Raw genomic sequence first — 19,834 nt, 5'->3', positions numbered from 1 at the left:
AAGGGGCACCTCCCCTGTGCTTGAGGTGGGCAGTACTGATCCTCTTTCCCAGGGCACCCTGTCCAGCCTCTGTCCTACTCTCAACCAAACGTTATTCATTCCAGGGAAAAAAGGTCCCTCAGAGTCACAGCTGGTTGTACTGGCCAGACCCCTCTGCTGCCTCAGGTTCTATGCATGGCCCCGCCTGCCGACAGAGATTGGGACAAACTTCCCAGGCGGGGCGATGGCAGGACGCTTGCACTGCTCCCTGTGGTGTATCTCAGCCCTAGGATCCCACCATGCGCTCCTGCCACAGCCTCCGCAGCCAGCGCCACCCCAACCTCCTCTGGCTATTCCCCAGTGTTCTCACCTGCCACATGTTCTTCATCGGATGGTCACAGATCCTCTCTTTTTATTGTTTTTATTTAAATATATTTTTATTTATTTCAGAGAAGAAGGGAGAGGGGGAGAGAAAGATAGAAACATCAATCATTGATTGGCTGCCTCCCGCATGCTCCCCACTGGGGACTGAGCCTACAACCTGGTCATGTGCCCTGACCTGGAATGGAATCAGTGACCTTCTAGTTCCTAGGTCAATGCTCAACCACTGAGACAAGTCGGCAGGGCAGATCCTCTCTTTTTAATTCAGGGAGTCTATCTTCTATCTTCTACCACTGATGACACTATAAATTTCCCACATCGAAGACTTTAAAAAAATTACTGCATTATTGAACAGAATTTGGTTTACATTCCTGATTTTATTCCCTCACAATTGATACATCCTGGCTTTATATCTAAATGACTAATAAGATCCAACAAAGGAGCATCTCTTCCACATGAGAGTCTCTAAATACAACATTTTAGGTACAACTCTAAAAGCAAAAATTACACCTTTTACTTTTTGATTTCTGTGAGTGAGTGTGTGTACAGCATGGATAACATGGTCTCTCACAGGTGATTTTTATGGTACATAAATTATAACATGTAAGTGATGATATAGTGCTATACAGGTATGAAGTATTATGTAGTATTTAAGGCACTTTACAGAAAGGCCTACCTAGTATATTATGCATTTTATTTTCGGTTACTGTTTGAAGTCAGGTGTAGCTCTTAGAGATGGCCGCATGGTGGCAGTAATGCACAGCTTCTTCAAGTAATTAACAGCCCGGTGTTTTTCTGATCTTGAACAAGAGACATGAAATCTAAATAGGTTGACAAATACAGGCCAAAGATGCTCAGGTAGGAAACCATTTTTTTGTTTTGTTTTCTCTAGGTTTCATCTATTACTCTTTGTTGAATGTTCTTTCTGCACAGCCATTGTATATCTACACACAAAGTACTATGCACTGTTCTATTTCCAGGCCTACCTAATGGTATGTAGAGGATGCCTGGAAAAATATTGAATGAAGAACAGAGTCAATAATAAGCAAATGGTATAGGTTTTTATAGGAATACTAGTGGCTTAGTGCACGAATTCATGCACAGGTGGGGTCCCTTGGCCTGGCTGGCGATCAGGGCTGATTGGGGCCGTCTTGCCCAATCCCAATCAGGGCCCATTGGGGCCCATTAGGGCCAGATGGCTGAAGGGAGGGCCCACGGGAGGTTGGCCAGCCGTAGGAGGTTGGCTATGGGAGCACACTGACCACCATGGGGCAGCTCCTGCGTTGAGCATCTGCCCCCTAGTGGTCAGTGTGCATCATAGCGACCAGTCCACTGGTCGTTTGGTCATTCAGTCGTTCGATCACTTAGGCTTTTATATATAGAGACAGAGAAAAATATGAGGGTACTTAACACCTAGAAAAAGGAAGCTGAAAGATAATATGATCAATATCTATAAAAATCCTGTAAGATTTAAATAGAAAGTTGAAAATGATGAATGAAATAATAAATAAAAAAATCTACACCTTATCTTTAAGGAGAATGAGAGATACATGGTAGGCAGATATACTCATCCATAAATATTTCCATAAAACCACAATGTGTGACATGAAAAATGGTGATGTGATGTGGCAGAGTAATATAGTAATTCCATATCTTGAGTCTGTTTTTTTTTTCTATTATATAGGCAACATAGAAGGGAGGTTTTGTCTGCGTTCCTCTCTGAAACACTTGCTTCATGGAACTACCTTACCACTGGAAGGTACATTTATTTTTCCTGGAGCAGAGGGCCCTCTATAATATCCCTGACAGAGCCAACCATTTTCTGCTCTTTGAAAGGTACCTCATAAGATAGCTCATTCTACTCAAAAACAGCTTTAATCACTAAATCATTCTTATTTCTAGTAAATTCAGAGTGATTGCATTGCCTTCTCTCCTTAGCTCAGAACTGCTTATAGTCTATCGAAACAATACCCAATATTTTTTTTACCCCCTTATCTTCCTGAGAGGACTTTAAATAATTGAGCATGGCCACCTTGCTACATGGTCTTTTAAAAGCCAAGACTGTACATTGGCTTTTCATGATAAAATATGACTTGACCATTGACATGTGTAACCAAAGCCAGATTACATGGTTAATGGTGAGGCACCAGTATGTTATCCACTCTTTTATTTATTTATCTTTTCAGTAATTATCCATTGAAAATTTCTAATAGGCAACAAGAACTATTTTAAGTTCTGGTGATAAAACAGAGTTAAAAACAAATTTCCCAGCCAGTGTGGCTCAGTGATTGAGTGTCGACCCATGAACCAGGAGGTCACAGTTTGATTCCAGGTCAGGACACATGCCTGGGTTGCGAGCTCGATCCCCAATAGGAGGCAGCTGATCAATGATTCTTTCTCATCACTGATGCTTCTATCCCCTCTCCCTCTCCCGTTCCCTCTGAAATCAATAAAAATATATTTAAAGAAAGAAAAGTGTTGTGAGTTTTTTAAAATCAATATTTTACCTTCCTTTTTCCAGCTTGACTTTAAATCTCATAGAGTTGTCAAAAACTAATAAATAGATATAACTAAAACGAAGGGTTTTTAATAAAGATTTCAAATAAAGCTTTAGCTCCACATCTGTTGACTGACCAAGGGTTGACCAACCCCCACAGTTTCTCCCCTTCCCTTTTCACCATGGAGCTTCCACTCTCCCTCTCTTTGTCCTCAGTTTCCTCTTCTACAAAAATGGTACCAGCCAGGTCCAGGGTAAGTCACAGCCCCGGAGGGGAGCTCTGGGAGGTCAGGGGCAAGTGTAGATGGATTCAGGCACCTTGCCTACCACATGGGAGGCACCCAATAAATGCTCCTCTGAGGTAGGACCAGCTCTTAATAAATGACAGTCGTTTTCCATGCTCTTGATGCTGGCCAGGCAAGAGGTGTATGGGAGCTTTGTAATTTCTGCTCAGTTTTGCTGTGGAACTAAAACTGTTCTTTAAAAAAAGTATTTTTTAAAAGAATGTATTAAGGTATTTAAAGGCAACTGAAGATTTCTTTGCAATAGAATACACAGAAGTATCAGAGCTTGGATGCAACTCTATAAGATAAAAAGTGATTGGGGAAATTGAGCAAGTACTTGCAAAAATGTGAAACTAGATCATCAACTTACACCACACACAAGAATAAACTGAAAATGGATAAAAAACTTAAATGTAAATCACAAAACCATAAAAATCCTAGAAGAAAACATAGGCAGTAAAGTCTCAGACATCTCTCATAGCAATATTTTTGCTGATATATCTCCTTGTACAAGGGAAATAAAGAGAAAGTAAAGAAATGGGGAGAAACCAAGATGGCGGCATAGGTAAACACCTAAACTGCTGCCTCGCACAACAATTTCAAAACTACAACTAAAAGACAGAACGGACACCATCCAGAACCACAGGAAAGCAGGCTGAGTGAAAATTCTACAACTAGAAGGAAGGAGAAAAGCTCACAGAGAATTGGAGGTACGGCAAAGGGGCTTTGTGCGCGCGCAGAGAGGAAGGGCGGCTGAGAGCCTGGCTGACTTCCTCTGGTGGAAGGGGGAAGGAAGCCTCCGACCGCACTGAACCCCAGTTCTGACTGCACTGAACCCCAGTTCCGGGCGAACCCCTGGCGACCCACGCTCTTACGGGGGGAGTCTGGACTCTCGGGCGGAGACTCGAGCTGGGAAAGGCAGAAGTCTGAAGGCGCACGCGGGCCAGTGTGCACAAAGGCTGCGGAGGTTGCCATAGGCTTTCCCTAGTGGAAGGGAGTCAGAGGATCCTGACTTCACTGAGCCCCAGTTCTGACTGCAGTGAACCCCGGTTCCAGGCGAGCCCCTGGGGACCCACGCTCTTGTGGGGGGAGTCTGGACTCTCAGGCGGAGACTCGAGCTGGGGAAGGCGGAGGACTGAAAGTGCACACGCGCGCCCACGCCGGTGCGCACAAAGGCTGCGGGGGTTGCCACAAGCTTTCCCTAGTGGAGGGGAGTCAGAGGATTCTGACTGCACTGAGCCCCAGTTCTGACTGCAGTGAACCCCAGTTCCAGGCGAGCCCCTGGGGACCCACGCTCTTGTGGGGGGAGTCTGGACTCTCGGGCGGAGACTCGGGAGCCGGGGAAGGCGGAGGATTGAAAGCGGGCCCGCGCCGGTGCGCACAAGGGCTGCGGAAGTTGCCGCGGGCTTTCCCTGGTGGAGGGGAGTCAGAGGATTCTGACTGCACTGTGCCCCAGTTCTGACTGCAGTGAACCCCGGCTCCAGGCGAGCCCCTGGGGACCCACGCTCTTGTGGGGGGAGTCTGGACTCTCAGGCGGAGACTCGAGCTGGGGAAGGCGGAGGACTGAAAGCGCACGTGCGCGCAGGGGCGGGGCTGACAGGAAGCCAAGACTGAGGCTCCACCCCATCCAAGCTGAGCACAGAGGCTATTGCAATTTGGCAAGTCTAATCCTATAAGGCTGTCTCCAGCACCGGGCTTCTCCCAGCATAGACACAGCTGATCCTTACAGCCAACTGACCCGGAGGTCAATTCTTCCCAGTGATACCAACAACAATAAAGACTTAATTACAACAAGGCTGTACACACAGTCCACAAAGGGGTGCACCAAGAGTGTCCACCTCAGGCTTAGGGGAAGCAGACCCACTGGGCCATATTGGAAACCTAGCACAAATATCTACCTTACCAACTCAGGGAATCAGTGAAAATGCAGGGTCAAAGAATCAGATCACAAACGAAAGAAATGGAGGAAAACAAACGACTGGATATAGAATTCAAAACCACGGTTATAAGACTTTTTAAGAATATCCTAGAAAAGGCCGATAAATATAACGAAACCCTCGAAGATATGAAAAAGGACCAACTAGAAATTAAACATACACTGACTGAAATAAAAAATATTATACAGAGACCCAGAAACAGAATAGAGGAACACAAGAATCAAGTCAAAGAATTGAAATACAAAGAAGCAAAAAACACTCAACCGAAAAAGCAAAAAGCAAAAAAAAAAATCCAAAAAGTTGAAGATAATGTAAGAAGACTCTGGGACAACTTCAAGCGTACCAACATCAGAATTATGGGGGTGCCAGAAGAAGAGAGAGAGCAAGATACTGAAAACCTATTTGAAGAAATAATGACCGAAAACTTCCCCCACCTGCTGAAAGAAATAGACTTACAAGTCCAGGAAGCCCACAGAACCCCAAACAAAAGGAATCCAAAGAGGACCACACCAAGACACATCATAATTAAAATGCCAAGAGCAAAAGACAAAGAGAGAATATTAAAAGCAGCAAGAGAAAAACAGTTAATTACCTACAAGGGAGCACCCATACGACTGTCAGCTGACTTCTCAACAGAAACTATGCAGGCCAGACGGGAGTGGCAAGAAATTTTCAATGTGATGAATAGCAAGAACCTACAACCAAGATTACTCTACCCAGCAAAGCTATCATTCAGAATTGAAGGGCAGATAAAGAGCTTCACAGATAAGAAAAAGCTGAAGGAGTTCATCACCACCAAACCAGTATTATATGAAATGCTGAAAGGTATTCTTAAAGAAGAGGAAGAAGAAAAAAGTAAAGATAAAAATTATGAACAACAAATACATATCTATCAACAAGCGAACCTAAAAATCAAGTGAATTAAAAACCTGAGGAGCAGAATAATCTGATGAATATAATAGAATCAGGGGCATAGAAAGGGAGTGGACTGATAATTCTCAGGGGGAAAGGGGTATGGGGGGTTCATGAAGAGAATGGACAAAAATCATACACCTATGGATGAGGACAGTGGGGGGGAGGTAAGGGCAGAAGGTGGGGTGGGAAAGGGGTGGAGGGGAGCTATGGGGGGGAAAAGGAGAAATAATTGTAATAATCTGAATAAAGATTTATTTAAAAAAAAAAAAAGAAATGGCACTACATCAAACTAAAAGATTTTGCACAACAAATAGAAAAGGGAGCCCAATGAATGGGAGGACATACTTGCCAATGAAATATCTGGTAGAGATTAATTTCCAAAATATATAAAGAACTTGTACAAGTCAACACCAGGAAGACAAACAACCCAATTAATAAATGGGCAAAGCATCTGAATAGACACTTCTCCAAAGAGGATATACAGTCAATAAATATATGAAAAAAATGCTCAATGTCACTAATCATCAGAGAGACACAAATTAAAACCACAATGAGCTATCCCCTCACACCTACCAGAATGGCTATCATCAATAAATAAAAAAATAACAAGTGCTGGCAAGGATGCGGAAAAAAGGGAACCCTAGTACACTGTTAGTGGGAATGCAGACTGGTACAGCCATGGTGGAAAACACTATGGATTTTCCTCAAAAAAATTAAAAATGGAACTGCCTGAGCCCAGCCGGTGTGACTCAGTGATTGAGCTTCAAGCCAGAACCGAGAGGCCACAGGTTTGATTATCGATCAGGGCACATGTCCGGGTTGCAGGCTCAATCCCCTATTGGGTGTGTGCAGGAAACAGCTGATTGATGGTGTTTCTCTCTCATCGATATTTCTATCTCTCTATCCCTCTCTCTTACTCTATCTCTAAAAAACAAATAATATATATACATATATTTAAAAAAATAATAAAAATGAAACTGCCTGTTACCCAGTAGATGAGTGGATAAAAAAGCTGTGGTACATTTACACAATGGAATACTATACATAAAAAAAGAAGGAAAACTTACCTTTTGCAATAGCATGGATAGACCTGGAGATTATTATACTAAGTGAAATAAGCCAGCCATAGAAAGACAAATACCATACTTAGATGTGGCATCTATTGAACAAAATAAACCAACTAACAAAATAGAAACAGAGGCATGGATACATGGATACAGCTGTCAGAGGTTTGGTGTTTGGATGACTGGTTGAAAGAAGGTGAAGGAATTAACCAAAAAAATAAATATACATAACACATAGATACCAATAACAGTGTGGCAATAGCCAGAGGGAAAGGGTGGGAACCAGGTGGAGGTGAACAAAGTGGGGGAAGGACATGGGGACAGAAAGAGACTTTGCTTGGGGCAATGGGTACACAATGCAGTGTGCAGGTGACATTTTCTTGAGTTGTACACTTGAAAACAGCATGGTTTTACAAACCTGTCACCCCAATAAATTTAGTTTAAAAAGACTTCTAAAAGGAAGACAGAAACTTCATATTAATTGAACTTCTTCTCTGTACCAGATTTGTATTAGGGCCCTTTCTCACTCTTTCCTCTGATGTCTCCCAATTACTCATTAGAGCTGGTATGTGTTAATGGAGACCTCACATGTTTCTAGACTGAATCTCTTTCAGGTCATGACTAAGAAAGTATTCTGCTTGCCCCTTGTCTATGCAGCTTGGTGTTATAGTGGTTGCAGGACTTCTGACGGGACACTGTGACTCTGCAACACTTGTGCCATGCCAGCACAGCCAAGGGTGAACCTGAGGAAGGCCAGTGAAGGACTGAAGAAAAGACAGACAAGAGAATACAGCTGGGGCTTGGTAGATCTCCCATGCCTGGATGAGGACACAAAAGACCCAACCTATAAGCCGATGCTTTATTTTATTGTCTGATTAAAACAAAGGTAGATTAACATGTATACAAATGTTCTTGTTTTGGCAACACTTGCTGCACCTCCCACAGCCCTTAGCTACTTAGGAAGGAATTAGGGAGGGCTACAAGGTCAGGCTTAATTATGCTAGGAGAGCTCTGCTCTCCAGGCTGGGACTTGTTTGTGACCCTGCCACAGGTCAGCCTGAGGCTTGACCCTAGAGGTGCTCCCTACAAACACTGAAATTTGTTGGGATGAGAGCCCTTTGTGGAACTCCTCAGCTAACTGATGCTCATTGATTCAGGAATCAATTAGGTATTAGATGTCTAACTATAATGCGGACAATATAATCGAAATCAACATTAGATTTTATTACTGTAGCACCTGCTATACACAAACATAAATTATCTTTATTCTTCCAACAACCTTAAAAGTGGTTTTGAAGCTACTTTTTCTGTCTTGAAAATGAGGAAATAAAAGGGGTAGCTAAATTGCACTAAATTTTACAACTGCTGATTCGTGAATTTGGAATTCAAGCCCAAACCTTTCTGAGTGCATATTTTTCTGTACAGCAGTGGGCAAAAGTAGGTTTACAGTTAATAAAATACAGTACTTGTATGATAATAATATAATAACTAAATAAATAACTGTTTCATGTACTCACAACGGTAACCCTACTTTTGCCCACCCCTGTATTATTACTGAAATTTGAAACTGTGATACTGATTTTTTGGTAGCATCTGAGATTCATGAGACAGAGTTCCATATGTGTGAAGACAGGTGGGAGAAAAGCAGAGACATGCAGACAGGCAGATGATCAGAACTGCTTTGTTTGTTTGCTTGTTTGTTTTTCTAAAAAGGAAATGAAAGTTTAAGAAATGTTCTGAAAGAGTGAATAAGAGTGGCAATACCTTCTTGTGCTTGACCTCCGATAGTACACACCCCTTTTGGGAGGGGAATGCTTCTTGGGGTATCTATTTATCCTACTTTCATATTCCCTACTATTCCCTTCACAATCACCATACTCAGAAACTTGTTTTTAAAGCAGAAGTGCGACTATTACTCTTGATTCTTGATGTTGTAAACCTGGGCATCAGAATGAAAAACACATCACTTTTCATAGTCTATAAATTACAATGTAAAGAAACCATGTAATTCATGAAGTTCAGGTTCCATGCTTTATATATTTAAAAATATGAGTCAGGGGAAGGTGTATGACCCACTTTAAGTTGGAATTAATTAGTGGCAGAACATAGATTAAAACGCAGGCATCCTGATTCCCAGCCTGCACCTCCACATGCTTCTGTGAATGCAGAAGATAGATGCTCCTGTGTGTGGTGCAGGGAAAGCTGGGACACGGGTGTCTCCTCATCAGGCCCGTGGAGAGGACTCCCAGTAGAACTGCATTCTGGGGCTGCTTCCTTCCGGGTCTGCATTCACACGTTCTTAATTAGTATTAATTGAGGAGGGCCAGAGGAGGAAACCGGGGTCCCTTCAAAGCTCCCTGCTCCGCAGCTCAGGTAGCAATTGGTCTCTGCAGAGAAAATGCTGATAATTACAGAAGTTGAGGATGCGCTTCATTAAAGGAGCACAGCTCCTCCCCACCCCCCATCCTCCCGGGAACAGCTCCCTTGCCTCACCCTTGGTTTCCCCGCTCAATTTAAGCAGTTTGTTTGCCTTCTCATTAGCAGTTTGTTTGTTCTGTTCCCCTGAGTCACTCAAAAGAAAAGTTTTGTGGATTTCCTGAGCCGGGTAGGCCTGGCTCACCTGCCTCCCTGTGGAATGTCTAGGAACTCAGGTCCTCCAAACACACTACGTGTGGCAGTAATAATGCAGCAACAGGTGCCAGGCTCCTCTGCTTGATCAAAGAGAAGCCGAAGCAAAAACCTGAACTGGCTAAGCATGGAGACGTTAAATGCAATTGCCTGAGATCTAACTGAGAAGAATGGGCATGGATATGTAAGACTGGTTTCACACACACTGCTGAAACATTGCCAGGATCATATTGTGCTGTTGGACCTCTGAGCCGAGGTACCCAGGCCGTCTGGATGCCTTCCCCATGTACAGAATGCCTACAGGCCCTGTATGTTGGTCCAACTCTTTGCTATTCACCAAGCACTCTCACACTTGAACAGTGCCTCCCCAGTGAGACAAGGCAGAACAGGACACATACAACTATTCTCTATTTTTCAAATAGAGGACTGAGGTTTACCCAGAACAGAGCCCTTATTTATTAAGATCAGGTGAACTGACATTTAAAATTGACCAATCTTTAGTCCATTCAGATCAACCATTAATAATTTGATACCTATATTTTTACTGCCAAGAAATTAATGTTAATAGCAGTAATACTGTTGGAGCCCCCCGCTGAAATGAGTGTAAACATAAATAGATGAGAAAACTGAGGCTCAGACTAGTCTAGGATCACAGCAAAAATGATGGCTCCCATGTTCATGCCTCGGTGAGGGGAAGAGGAGAAGGACATTTAGGTGAAGAACTCAGGACAGGTAGAGAGATGAATTCATGAATTAGTAACAGTCCAGAATGGATGGAGAGGAAGGCTTGCCAGGGGGAATAAATGGGAGACACAATGAAAGATTATAGAATCAGAGAATGTTAGAGCGCATCATTACCCTGATGTTACCTTCACAGGCCTGTGGCACCTGGATCTACTAAGAGACTCATTTTCAGTCAATCAGGTACTCAGTTTCTCTGTTAGCAAAACCAGGAGATTCATTGGGATATGAGGGGTATCAGACAGACTCTGCTCTGATTTCGCCATTGTCTCTGCCCCTTACCATTAGTAGGAGTTTGCCAGGCTTTTAAACTACTTCCTCTGCTGAGATGACTTAATTGAGGATTCTGACTACCCAGATGAGTGAATTGAGGACCAAGGGGGTCACATGACCTGCCAAGGATGAACAGCTCATGGGTGACTAAGAACTGGAATATGGCAGAGACACTGTTTGGGTCATGAAAACTCTTCATAAAATTATTTGTAATCATGTTTTTGTATAAATAAAAATAGAAAGATTACTGGATTTAGAGCATGGATTCACCCCCAGATCCAATCCAGTGGTTCGGTGACCTTGGCTAGCCTTCCTCAGCCTCATTTTCTCTTTGTCTGCCAAATGAGAGCCTGAGGTGGATGACTGCTCACATCCCTTCTTGCTTAGGGAGTTTTGATTCTATGCTTGCAAAACTTCTGAAAGAAAGCAAGATTTGAACTTGATTAGATCCAGATGGGTAAAATTTGAATATCCAGAACTGAGAGGAAAAGGAGTTGATCCAAGTCCCAGTGTTGCCACTTGTATGTGTGTGTGTGTGTGTGTGTGTGTGTGTGTGTATGCACGCGTGTGTGCATGCGCGAGAGTGTATGTGTGAAATGTAGGTTGATTTTTATTGCTCATTGCATATATATAAAGAAAGCATGGTTGATTTTGCATAATTTATTCCTTTGACTACATATTGAAAAATCAAATCAACTTCAAAGTCCCTTTAAAACCTAAAGATATTTTTTGAAGCCTGACATACTTGCATTAAAATGAAAAGAGAACCCACAGCTTTGAGTGATATAAAGGAAACACCTCATAGAACTTTGGGGCATTTTAGTATCAACCAGTGCTACTTTTATGGGGCGTTAGATATCCACAATTGATCATGAATTAATTACACACAGCAGTTCAATATTGTATTGTAAATTGACAGGTACAAGAAAGAAAAATAAAAGTCAGATGGTTCGATGCAAATCAACCTAGTGGAATAAACAAATTCTTTTGATATTTCTTTGACTTTTGTGTCTCACATCTACACATCATTCATCTGAATATTTTCATTGGTACATTTTTCTTTCTGAGTTCCTTTTGAAAGTGTGTCCTTCTACTTCTAGCCGCCATCTCAGTTTTCCAGGATGCCAAGTTGCTCTAAGTGTGAAGGCTTGAGGTCAGTACTTTAAAGTTTCCCGAAACAAGGCAGGTGCTCCATGGAAGTTGTGAGTGGTTTTGAGACAGATGTGACCGTTTTTGTGGCATGTGGTACCCGTGTCAGCCATAGACAGGTAAAGCTTCCCAGCTGGACACACAACATTGTGGAGCGAACGCGAGTGAATGACCACTGGAGTCCAGACCAAATTAAAATTTGGGGAGCCTTTATTAGTCGCCCAGCTGGCGACTGCTCTGCCTTTCTCCATGCAGGGAGTCCAGAGAGCAGCCCGGACCCTTTGTGCAGGACCACTTTTAAGCACATTAACCACATCCTGTTTTTGCAGAGCAAGCAATTTAAGACAAAACAGTTTTTCCCAAGCAATGTCAGAGTCATGTCATTGACGACCATGTTATTCACAGGGTCATCCTGCTCTTCAGAAAGCTGACAGTGTTCTATGAAAGGAGGCCTACCTGCTGGGAAGGGGCCATGAGACCGTATCTCAAGGCCTGGCCTGGTGTCAGCACTGACAACTCTATCTGGGGCATAGTCCATGGCCTCTCTGGAATGGGAGTAGTAAGCATGCTCAAAAATCCTCACTCTCTAACAACACAAATTCCATAGAGTCTTTGTGAGTTGCCAGCAGGACCCCGAGTCACCTCAGGGTGAACCACCTGGGGTAAGCACACAGATTCAGCATCAAGCACAAGGATTCCATCACTACCATAAAAAATTATGTCCATTTGAGAAAAGGCCTTGATTTTCCCGGGGGACCTGAGGCTGCACCCCCCGCTGGGTGGGGGTTCACAGGCTCAGGTACCCTGGCCCCGAGCTGGGTGGGGGGTGCAGCCTCAGGTCCCCCGGTGCAGCCTCAGATTCCCCAGTCCAGCGCCGGGGTGGGGGGTGCAGCCTCAGGTCCCCTGGCCCCAGCGCGAGGGTGCGAGGGTGTGACAACCATTTGCATATTAGCTCTTTATTATATAGGATGCATGTATATTGTTTCATATATGCACACATACATATCTGCAAGATGAATTCTTAGAAGTGTGATTGCTAGGCACAAGTAAATGTGTAATGTGCATAAGTATAGCTAAATTTACCTCCAAACTTACTATGCTATCTTGACTCCTATAAGCACTGTATAAAAATGTGTGCTTCTCAGCAAACTTGCCAACAAAATGTGTTTAAAATTTTGTGTCTTTGTGAATCTGAAGGCAAGGAAAGTATCTCAATGTAATTAAAGTTGCATGTATCTTATTATGAATTATGTTGAATATCTTTTCACATATTTAAGATTCTCTGTGGCTTTATAAATACCTATTTGGGGATGTGTCTCGCCCACTCCAAATTGAGCATTTTGAAGATAGAGACTATGTTTTATGCATCTCATACTTCCCATAGTATAAGTGTGGGAAATAGAAAGCATTTAATAATTATATTTAATGAATAAAGAACAGAATTGCTGTGATTTCCCCTGTCTTCATATTGGTTAAGGTACTTTAGATAACATCTTTTCTAACTCTTGGGTCACATGTTTTTTTTCTTGAAAAAACAATATTACATATAAATACTTTTATAATACCGAATATTTAGATAAAAATGAAAAATCACTTATAAAATTATTTTGAAACAGATTTTCATTTATTATTGCTAATCATTTCCTGTAACAAGCTTTTTTTTTCATCTATTAACAATCATATTGTAAAAGGTTTACTCTTTTGAAATCCTACTTTCTTCACTTAGCATTATAACAGAAATTCTTAGTTGTCTCTTTTCAGGGCTCATTACAAATGGGAGCTGTTTCAAAACACTAGAAACAGGGAAGTGTTATTTAAAATAAAATGTGTGTGTGTGTGTTTGTAGTATCAGAAAAGTCTTTCTCATTTAATTCATTTAGCAAATAGTTATTGAGTCTCTACTTTGTTCAAGGAAAAATGCTAGGCATTGAATAATAGTATTAAACAAAGTTGATCTCTGTCTTCACTGACCCTATTTTTGAGCAGAGATAAATAAATATATAAATGTATAATTATAAATATATAATTAAAAATTTTGCTATGAAAGAAATGACAAGGATGAGCAGAATAAGGGTTGGACAAAGGGATATATATATATATATATATATATATATATATATATATATATATATATATAGTGTGTGTGTGTGTGGTCAGAACAGGCTTGTTTGAAGAAGGGAGACCAGAAGAATAAAAATGGAGACCAGAAGAATAAGAATGTGTCCCTTGGTGAAAGCAGTCCTGGATATAGTTGTATAATACAGGATTTTATTCTAGGAGTGTTCCAAGAAGAGGGGAGTGTGATAAAAATATTGAGAGAATGTAGCTGATTTCTATTTTTATATGAAAATTTTGAAATCGTGTTGCCATTTTTAGGAGTGAGACAAGGACAAACTAAAGCCACTCTGAGAAAGAATGAGCAGCATGTTGAGGTATTTCAGCACACATGCGGATCAGCGGAAGGCTCTTCAGCCAGAGGAGAGGAAGCCAACTGCACGTGTAGGTTGAGTAAGGTCTTGCAAACCTGGAATGGTGTCAGGAACACTTTGAAGACCTCTAGGCCTTAAATTCCTCTGAGTTTTTAAATTTAATTTCTCTGGGTGAGAGTAATTATGAGTTCTTCAACAGGATTAGGGGAAGGGAGGCAGAACAAGAGATGAGATGTTAAGTTCATTTAGAGATGTTGAGCTTGAGATACTAAGAGGACCAACAGGAAGAATGTGTTTAGGTGCATCTGAGAAATATAACAAATTCTGACTACAGAAAAATTTAGTACTTTCAAAAAATATTGAGTTCAGAATTCAATTTTCATTGTTTTAGGCATTGGTAGGGGATACACAATAATTAATGAAGAACTACATTTACTCTCAAAGATCATCTCAATTGATAGGGAAGACAGACTCATTATAAAGTCTGTCAGCACTGTGGTGAAGCCCTCCACTGGAAAAAGTTACTTATTCATTCTTTTATGTCCTCCTTGTTTACAGGGTCCACTTAGTATACTGTATTTGTGCATTTAAAGTCACATTGCTTATGTTTTTTGTTAACATGGTTCTTTTCTTATCTCTTTTCTTTTTGCTTCTGTGTTACCTTGTACTTGAGAAGAAAAGAATGTTCAAAACTTTTTTTCCCTATGAAATATCACTAAACCAGCTATGTATTTCTAATCTGTATTTATATAATTGGTTTTCTGGAAATGCAGGACAATGCAGGTTATAAAAACGAAGGAACCCATGCCCTTTGAGACAGCATGGATGACCCTGGAGATTTGTATGCTGAGAGAAATAAGCCAGTCAGAGAAAGACATATACCATCTGATCTTGCTTATATGTAGAATCTAATGAACAAAATAAACTGAAGAACAAAACAGAACCAGAGGCATGGATACATAGAACAGACTGACCGATCTCAGAAGGGAAGGGAGTGTGGGGGAATGGATAAAAGAAGGTGATGAGATTAGACAAAGAACAAATATGTCTAGTCCATGGTCACAGACAATAGTGTGATGAAGGTGTCTTGTTGGGCTCAGATGCACAATCCTCCAGATCACCCGAGCTTTGTGCTCAAGGAATGGTTCTCGGGAGTTGCATACACCAGCTGTTGCAGTTGAGTCTTGAATGCTGTTGGCCTTTTCATGGGTGGAGTTAACACTCTAGGCTGGGTGACTGTAAGGATAAATCTCAATAACTATGTATGAGATGCTGTGCAGGGCCTCCTCTCCAAGGCAGAATTGTCCCCAGCAATGTATGGTTCCTGCCAAAATCTTCCTTTGGATGTGCTGCTTGTGTGGTAAGTTGGGTCAAGCTCTAGTATGGTCTGAAGCCCACCATTGGTTGTGTTGGTTCTGGGTTTACTTGTGCGGGGTTCAGGTACAGGTCACTGTCAGATGTGTGTAACTAGCATTGAGCTAGCTGTCTTGAGCTGCCACACATTTCACTGTTTTGTGTCTGCATCTACTGTACCTCGTTGTGCATGGAAGGGGCCAATCGGTGTAAAAGGCTTGGCTTTCTCCAGCTTAGAGCTGTGGGCAGGTCTGTCAGAGGACAGAGGCTCCCTGAGGTTTGCATCCACCTGTCAGCTACTCCATCTCCTCCTGAGGTGTCCTGGTCTATTTCCAGAGCTTTCTGAAGAAAGACTGTAGAATGGGCCCAGGCTGGCCAGGATCCACAGCCCTTTCACAGGTTGCAAGCTTGATAGGGTGGGGCAATCAGTGTCCAGAGGACAGGGCTAGTTGATCCCCTTCTTTGGGATCATGCAGGCATGCACTCAGTGAGGGTACTATGGCCCCTGCTTCACAGCCAAACCACTCAATCTCTTCTAGAATCTCAAACTCTAGCTCCTTCTAGAGGGGCTCGCTGCAGGTTGAGATTGGGCACAGCCAGCCTTCTTCCCCTTTAGAGGGAAGCTCAGCCACCCTGGGCTCAGGGGATATATCAAGAGTCTCTCCATTTGGGGATGATGCTGGCCCAGCCCAGGGGGAGGGGCTTAAGCACTTCATCCCAGTTTCAGACAGTAGCCTCTGAGGGTCTCACACTTGGAATGTCTCAGCTCTGAGCCACTCCACCTTCCCCGCCACGAAACTGCACGCAGTGGGGCAGGGTATCCAGGACTAGGCAGGGATGATCCAAACAGTCTCCCTTTGTGGGTGGTGCCCACAAACCTGTAGGAGGGGGGCAGGCACTTCTTCCCCTTCCCAGGGTAGTGTAGGCTGAACTCACAGGGGAGATTGGATTTGCCTTCCTGCACTGTAGCCACACAGCCCAGCACTCCACCTGTCTGGTTCCCAGACAAAGGTTCTCTGAGAGACAGTCTGAAAATCCCATCTCTGGGAAGCTTGTCCCCTGTGCACCTGAACTCCACAGGACAAGGTTGAAAGTCCCAGCTCTGCACTGCACTGGATCTCCTTGTGCCACTGAGCTCAACAGGACAAGGTTGGCTTAAGTGATTCAACAGGTGGAGGGATGGGAACCAGCTGTGCACTTGAGGTGGGCAGACCCGCTCTTTCTCCCAGTGCACAGTCTAGTCCAGCCTTGGGCAAACTACGGCCCGCGGGCCGGATCCGGCTGTTCTATCCGGTTCTCTTGCTCTCCCCTCCGCTCCTTTACTCTGAATTTATATTAGTTCACACAAACACTCCATCCATGCGTTTGTTCCAGCCCTCTGGTCCAGTTTCACAACCCATTGTGGCCCTCGAGTCAAAAAGTTTGCCCACCCCTGGTAGTCACTGTTTGGGTCCCTGGCAAAAGCTTTCTCAGAAAAGAGAGGCCCCTTAAACTCACTGCTAGGAGTAGCAAGCAGACCCCTCTGCAGGACCCATGTATGGTAGCGTGGCCTTGCCAGCAGAAGTCTGGACTGTGCACTGCCCAGGCTGGTGCTGTAACACTAGGAGTGCTGGTCCCTGGGAGGACATGGTCTGGGTCTCCTGGCGCACTGAATCCCCACTGAGTTTCATTGCTAGATGCTACGTGGTCTCCTCTTCCCCTGTCTGTTGCTCTGGATTGGGGATCCCTGTGTGAGACTGACACTCCACACTCCTCCAAGGAGGGAGTTTTGCAGCTGCAATATCTTTCCAGCTTCTCAGCTGCTTCCTCATCTGAGTGGGAGGCTTTCCCTTTCTGTGTCTCCGCCCTTCTCACCCGTTGCTATGCAGCTTCTTCCGTCAGTAACTATCTACGTGGTCTAAAGCAAGTCATTCATCATCTCTGAGCTTTATTTCCAACATTTAAATAAAGCTGACATCTGGCCTACTTACTTTAGAATATTATAAATTTCCAGAGGATTCATATATATGAAACTTCAAAATATTAAATTGCTAGGGAAATACAGTGTACTATTATTGTCATTAACTTTATATCACTTCATTGGACCTAAAATGCTATAACACATGGTGTACATCACCATTCCATGGCTGGTAAATTGAGTTTATAGACTAAATCAGGTAAAAGTTCAGATTGTTCCTCTCTAGACTCAGGAAGTTGTTTGTTACCTTGGCATGATGAACAGCAGGGATTTCTTACTGGAAAGAAGACTGGGGGAAAGTTAACATTAGCAATTTTCAGAACTATGATGTCTTTATTATCTCCTCTATCCTGTTCTCTAGTCTCACCAGCATGTGGAATCACAGAAGAGCAGGCAGAAGCCCCGCTGGGAGAGTGTTAGGAAGAAGCTAACCTGTGCTATACAAGCAAGAAAACCACATATACTGCCCTGGCCGGTTTGGCTCAGTGGATAGAGCGTCGGCCTGCGGACTGAAGGGTCCCAGGTTCGATTCCGGTCAAGGGCATGTGCCTTGGTTGCGGGCACATCCTCAGTGGAGGGTGTGCAGGAGGCGGCCAATCGATGTTTCTCTCTCATAGATGTTTCTGACTCTCTATCCCTCTCCCTTCCTCTCTGTAAAAAATCAATAAAATATATTAAAAACAAAACAAAACAAAACAAAAAAACCCACATATACTGCTTCAGCTAACATACGCATGGTAGGGGCGCTGACGTAAACAGGCTATATGCAATGCCACCAATGGCCTGGACACAGCAGTTTTTCATGTTTATTTATAATAATAGAACAAGTATCTGTGGCAATAATCATAAACAAGTTATGGAACATGAAATGCTGAAGTTCCAGAAGGTTTTTCAAACTCTCTAGGATCTAGATCTAGCTCCCAGTCCTTCCTGCTTTCTTCTGACAGCAGAAAAGCCTCTGGATAGCAATTTTTATGTCCTTGTTTCTCAAGCTATAGATAATGGGGTTGAGGAAGGGAGCCAGGATAACAAAGGTGACAGCAATAGCTGTGTCCCAAAACACTGAGTAGGTGGCTGAGAAGCGCAAATACATGACAGCCACACTGCCAAAGAATAGCAAGAACACTGCAAGGTGGGCAGCACAGGTGGAGAAGGCCTTGTGACGGCCCTCGGCTGAGGGTATCCGCAGAATCACCACGATGATCCGGATGTACGATAGGGCGATGACCAGGAAGGAGGACAGGATCTCCACCGCATGTATGGCATCCACAATGACCACCAAGGATGTATCCGTGCAGGCCAAGCTCAGTACAGGTGTGAAGTCACAGAAGATCTGATGGATCTCATTGGAGCCACAGAAAGGCAGTGTGGCAATCCACGCAATCTCAGGGAGTACAAGGAGGAATCCACAGAGGCAGGAGCCAACTGTCAGCTGGATGCAAAGATTGGAAGTCATGATAGTTGGGTAATGGAGAGGATTGCAGATAGCTATGTACCTGTCAATGGCCATCGCTGTCAGGACACAGCCTTCTGTGATACCAAGAGAGTGGAAGAAGTACATCTGCATGAGGCAGCCAGCCAGAGAAATGGTCTTCTGCTCACTGACCAGGCTGCATAGCATCTTGGGGATGGTGGTTGTGGTATACCAGATCTCCAGGAAGGAGAGGACACTGATGAAGAAATACATGGGGGTGTGCAGGGCCGTGTCCACCTGAATGACAATGAATATCACTAGGTTCCCAGTTATGATAAATCCGTAGATGAGAAGCAATGGAATAAAGAATAACAGACCACTTTCATGTAGATTCAGGAACATAGAGAAGAGAAAGTCAGTGACCATGGTCTGATTCCCACTGGCCATAAACTGTGTAATCTGTGAAGGGGAGAAAGGGGACAAACTCCTGGAAATGGGATGGTGATTATTCATTGCAAAGTGCTTCACTCTTTTCTGTAATCAGTTACTTAAGCTGATCCTGGGACCTAAACAGGCCAGTTAGAAATATCTCTCAGTTGTACTTAAGGTGATAGAAAAAGCTGAAATATTTGCTTTTGGAGTCCTAAATGAATCTTCAACTTAGACAAAAACAAAAAAAACAAACATACACACAAACAAAAACAGTGACAAACAAATTTAATTCTCTGGAAATATTTTCAGGAGATTCAATCATTTTTAGAAAACATGTACCTATCTTTCCAGCTAGTCTCTGCTTTTGTTTTTCAGAAAAGTAAGTTTTAAACAAATCTAAA

At 43.1% G+C, this 19,834-nt stretch overlaps 1 protein-coding gene across 1 annotated transcript; it reads right to left on the bottom strand.

Annotated features, from left to right (window-relative positions):
• Nucleotides 1-18,500: 18,500 nt before the first annotated feature.
• On the bottom strand, nucleotides 18,501-19,451 carry OR6K6 (olfactory receptor family 6 subfamily K member 6; the record flags this gene model as incomplete). The annotated part of the gene is made up of 1 exon (XM_080647780.1): nucleotides 18,501-19,451. Exon 1 carries the CDS (start codon nucleotides 19,446-19,448, stop codon nucleotides 18,501-18,503), a length of 948 nt encoding a protein of 315 aa, XP_080503906.1. The 5' UTR covers nucleotides 19,449-19,451.
• Between the last annotated feature and the right edge of the window lie 383 nt (nucleotides 19,452-19,834).

This window comes from Plecotus auritus, assembly GCF_963455305.1.
Source record: "Plecotus auritus genome assembly, chromosome: 12".
NCBI lineage: Eukaryota > Metazoa > Chordata > Mammalia > Chiroptera > Vespertilionidae > Plecotus > Plecotus auritus.
Note: the sequence above shows the minus strand (reverse complement) of the source record. Positions and strands in the feature narration are given on the sequence as shown.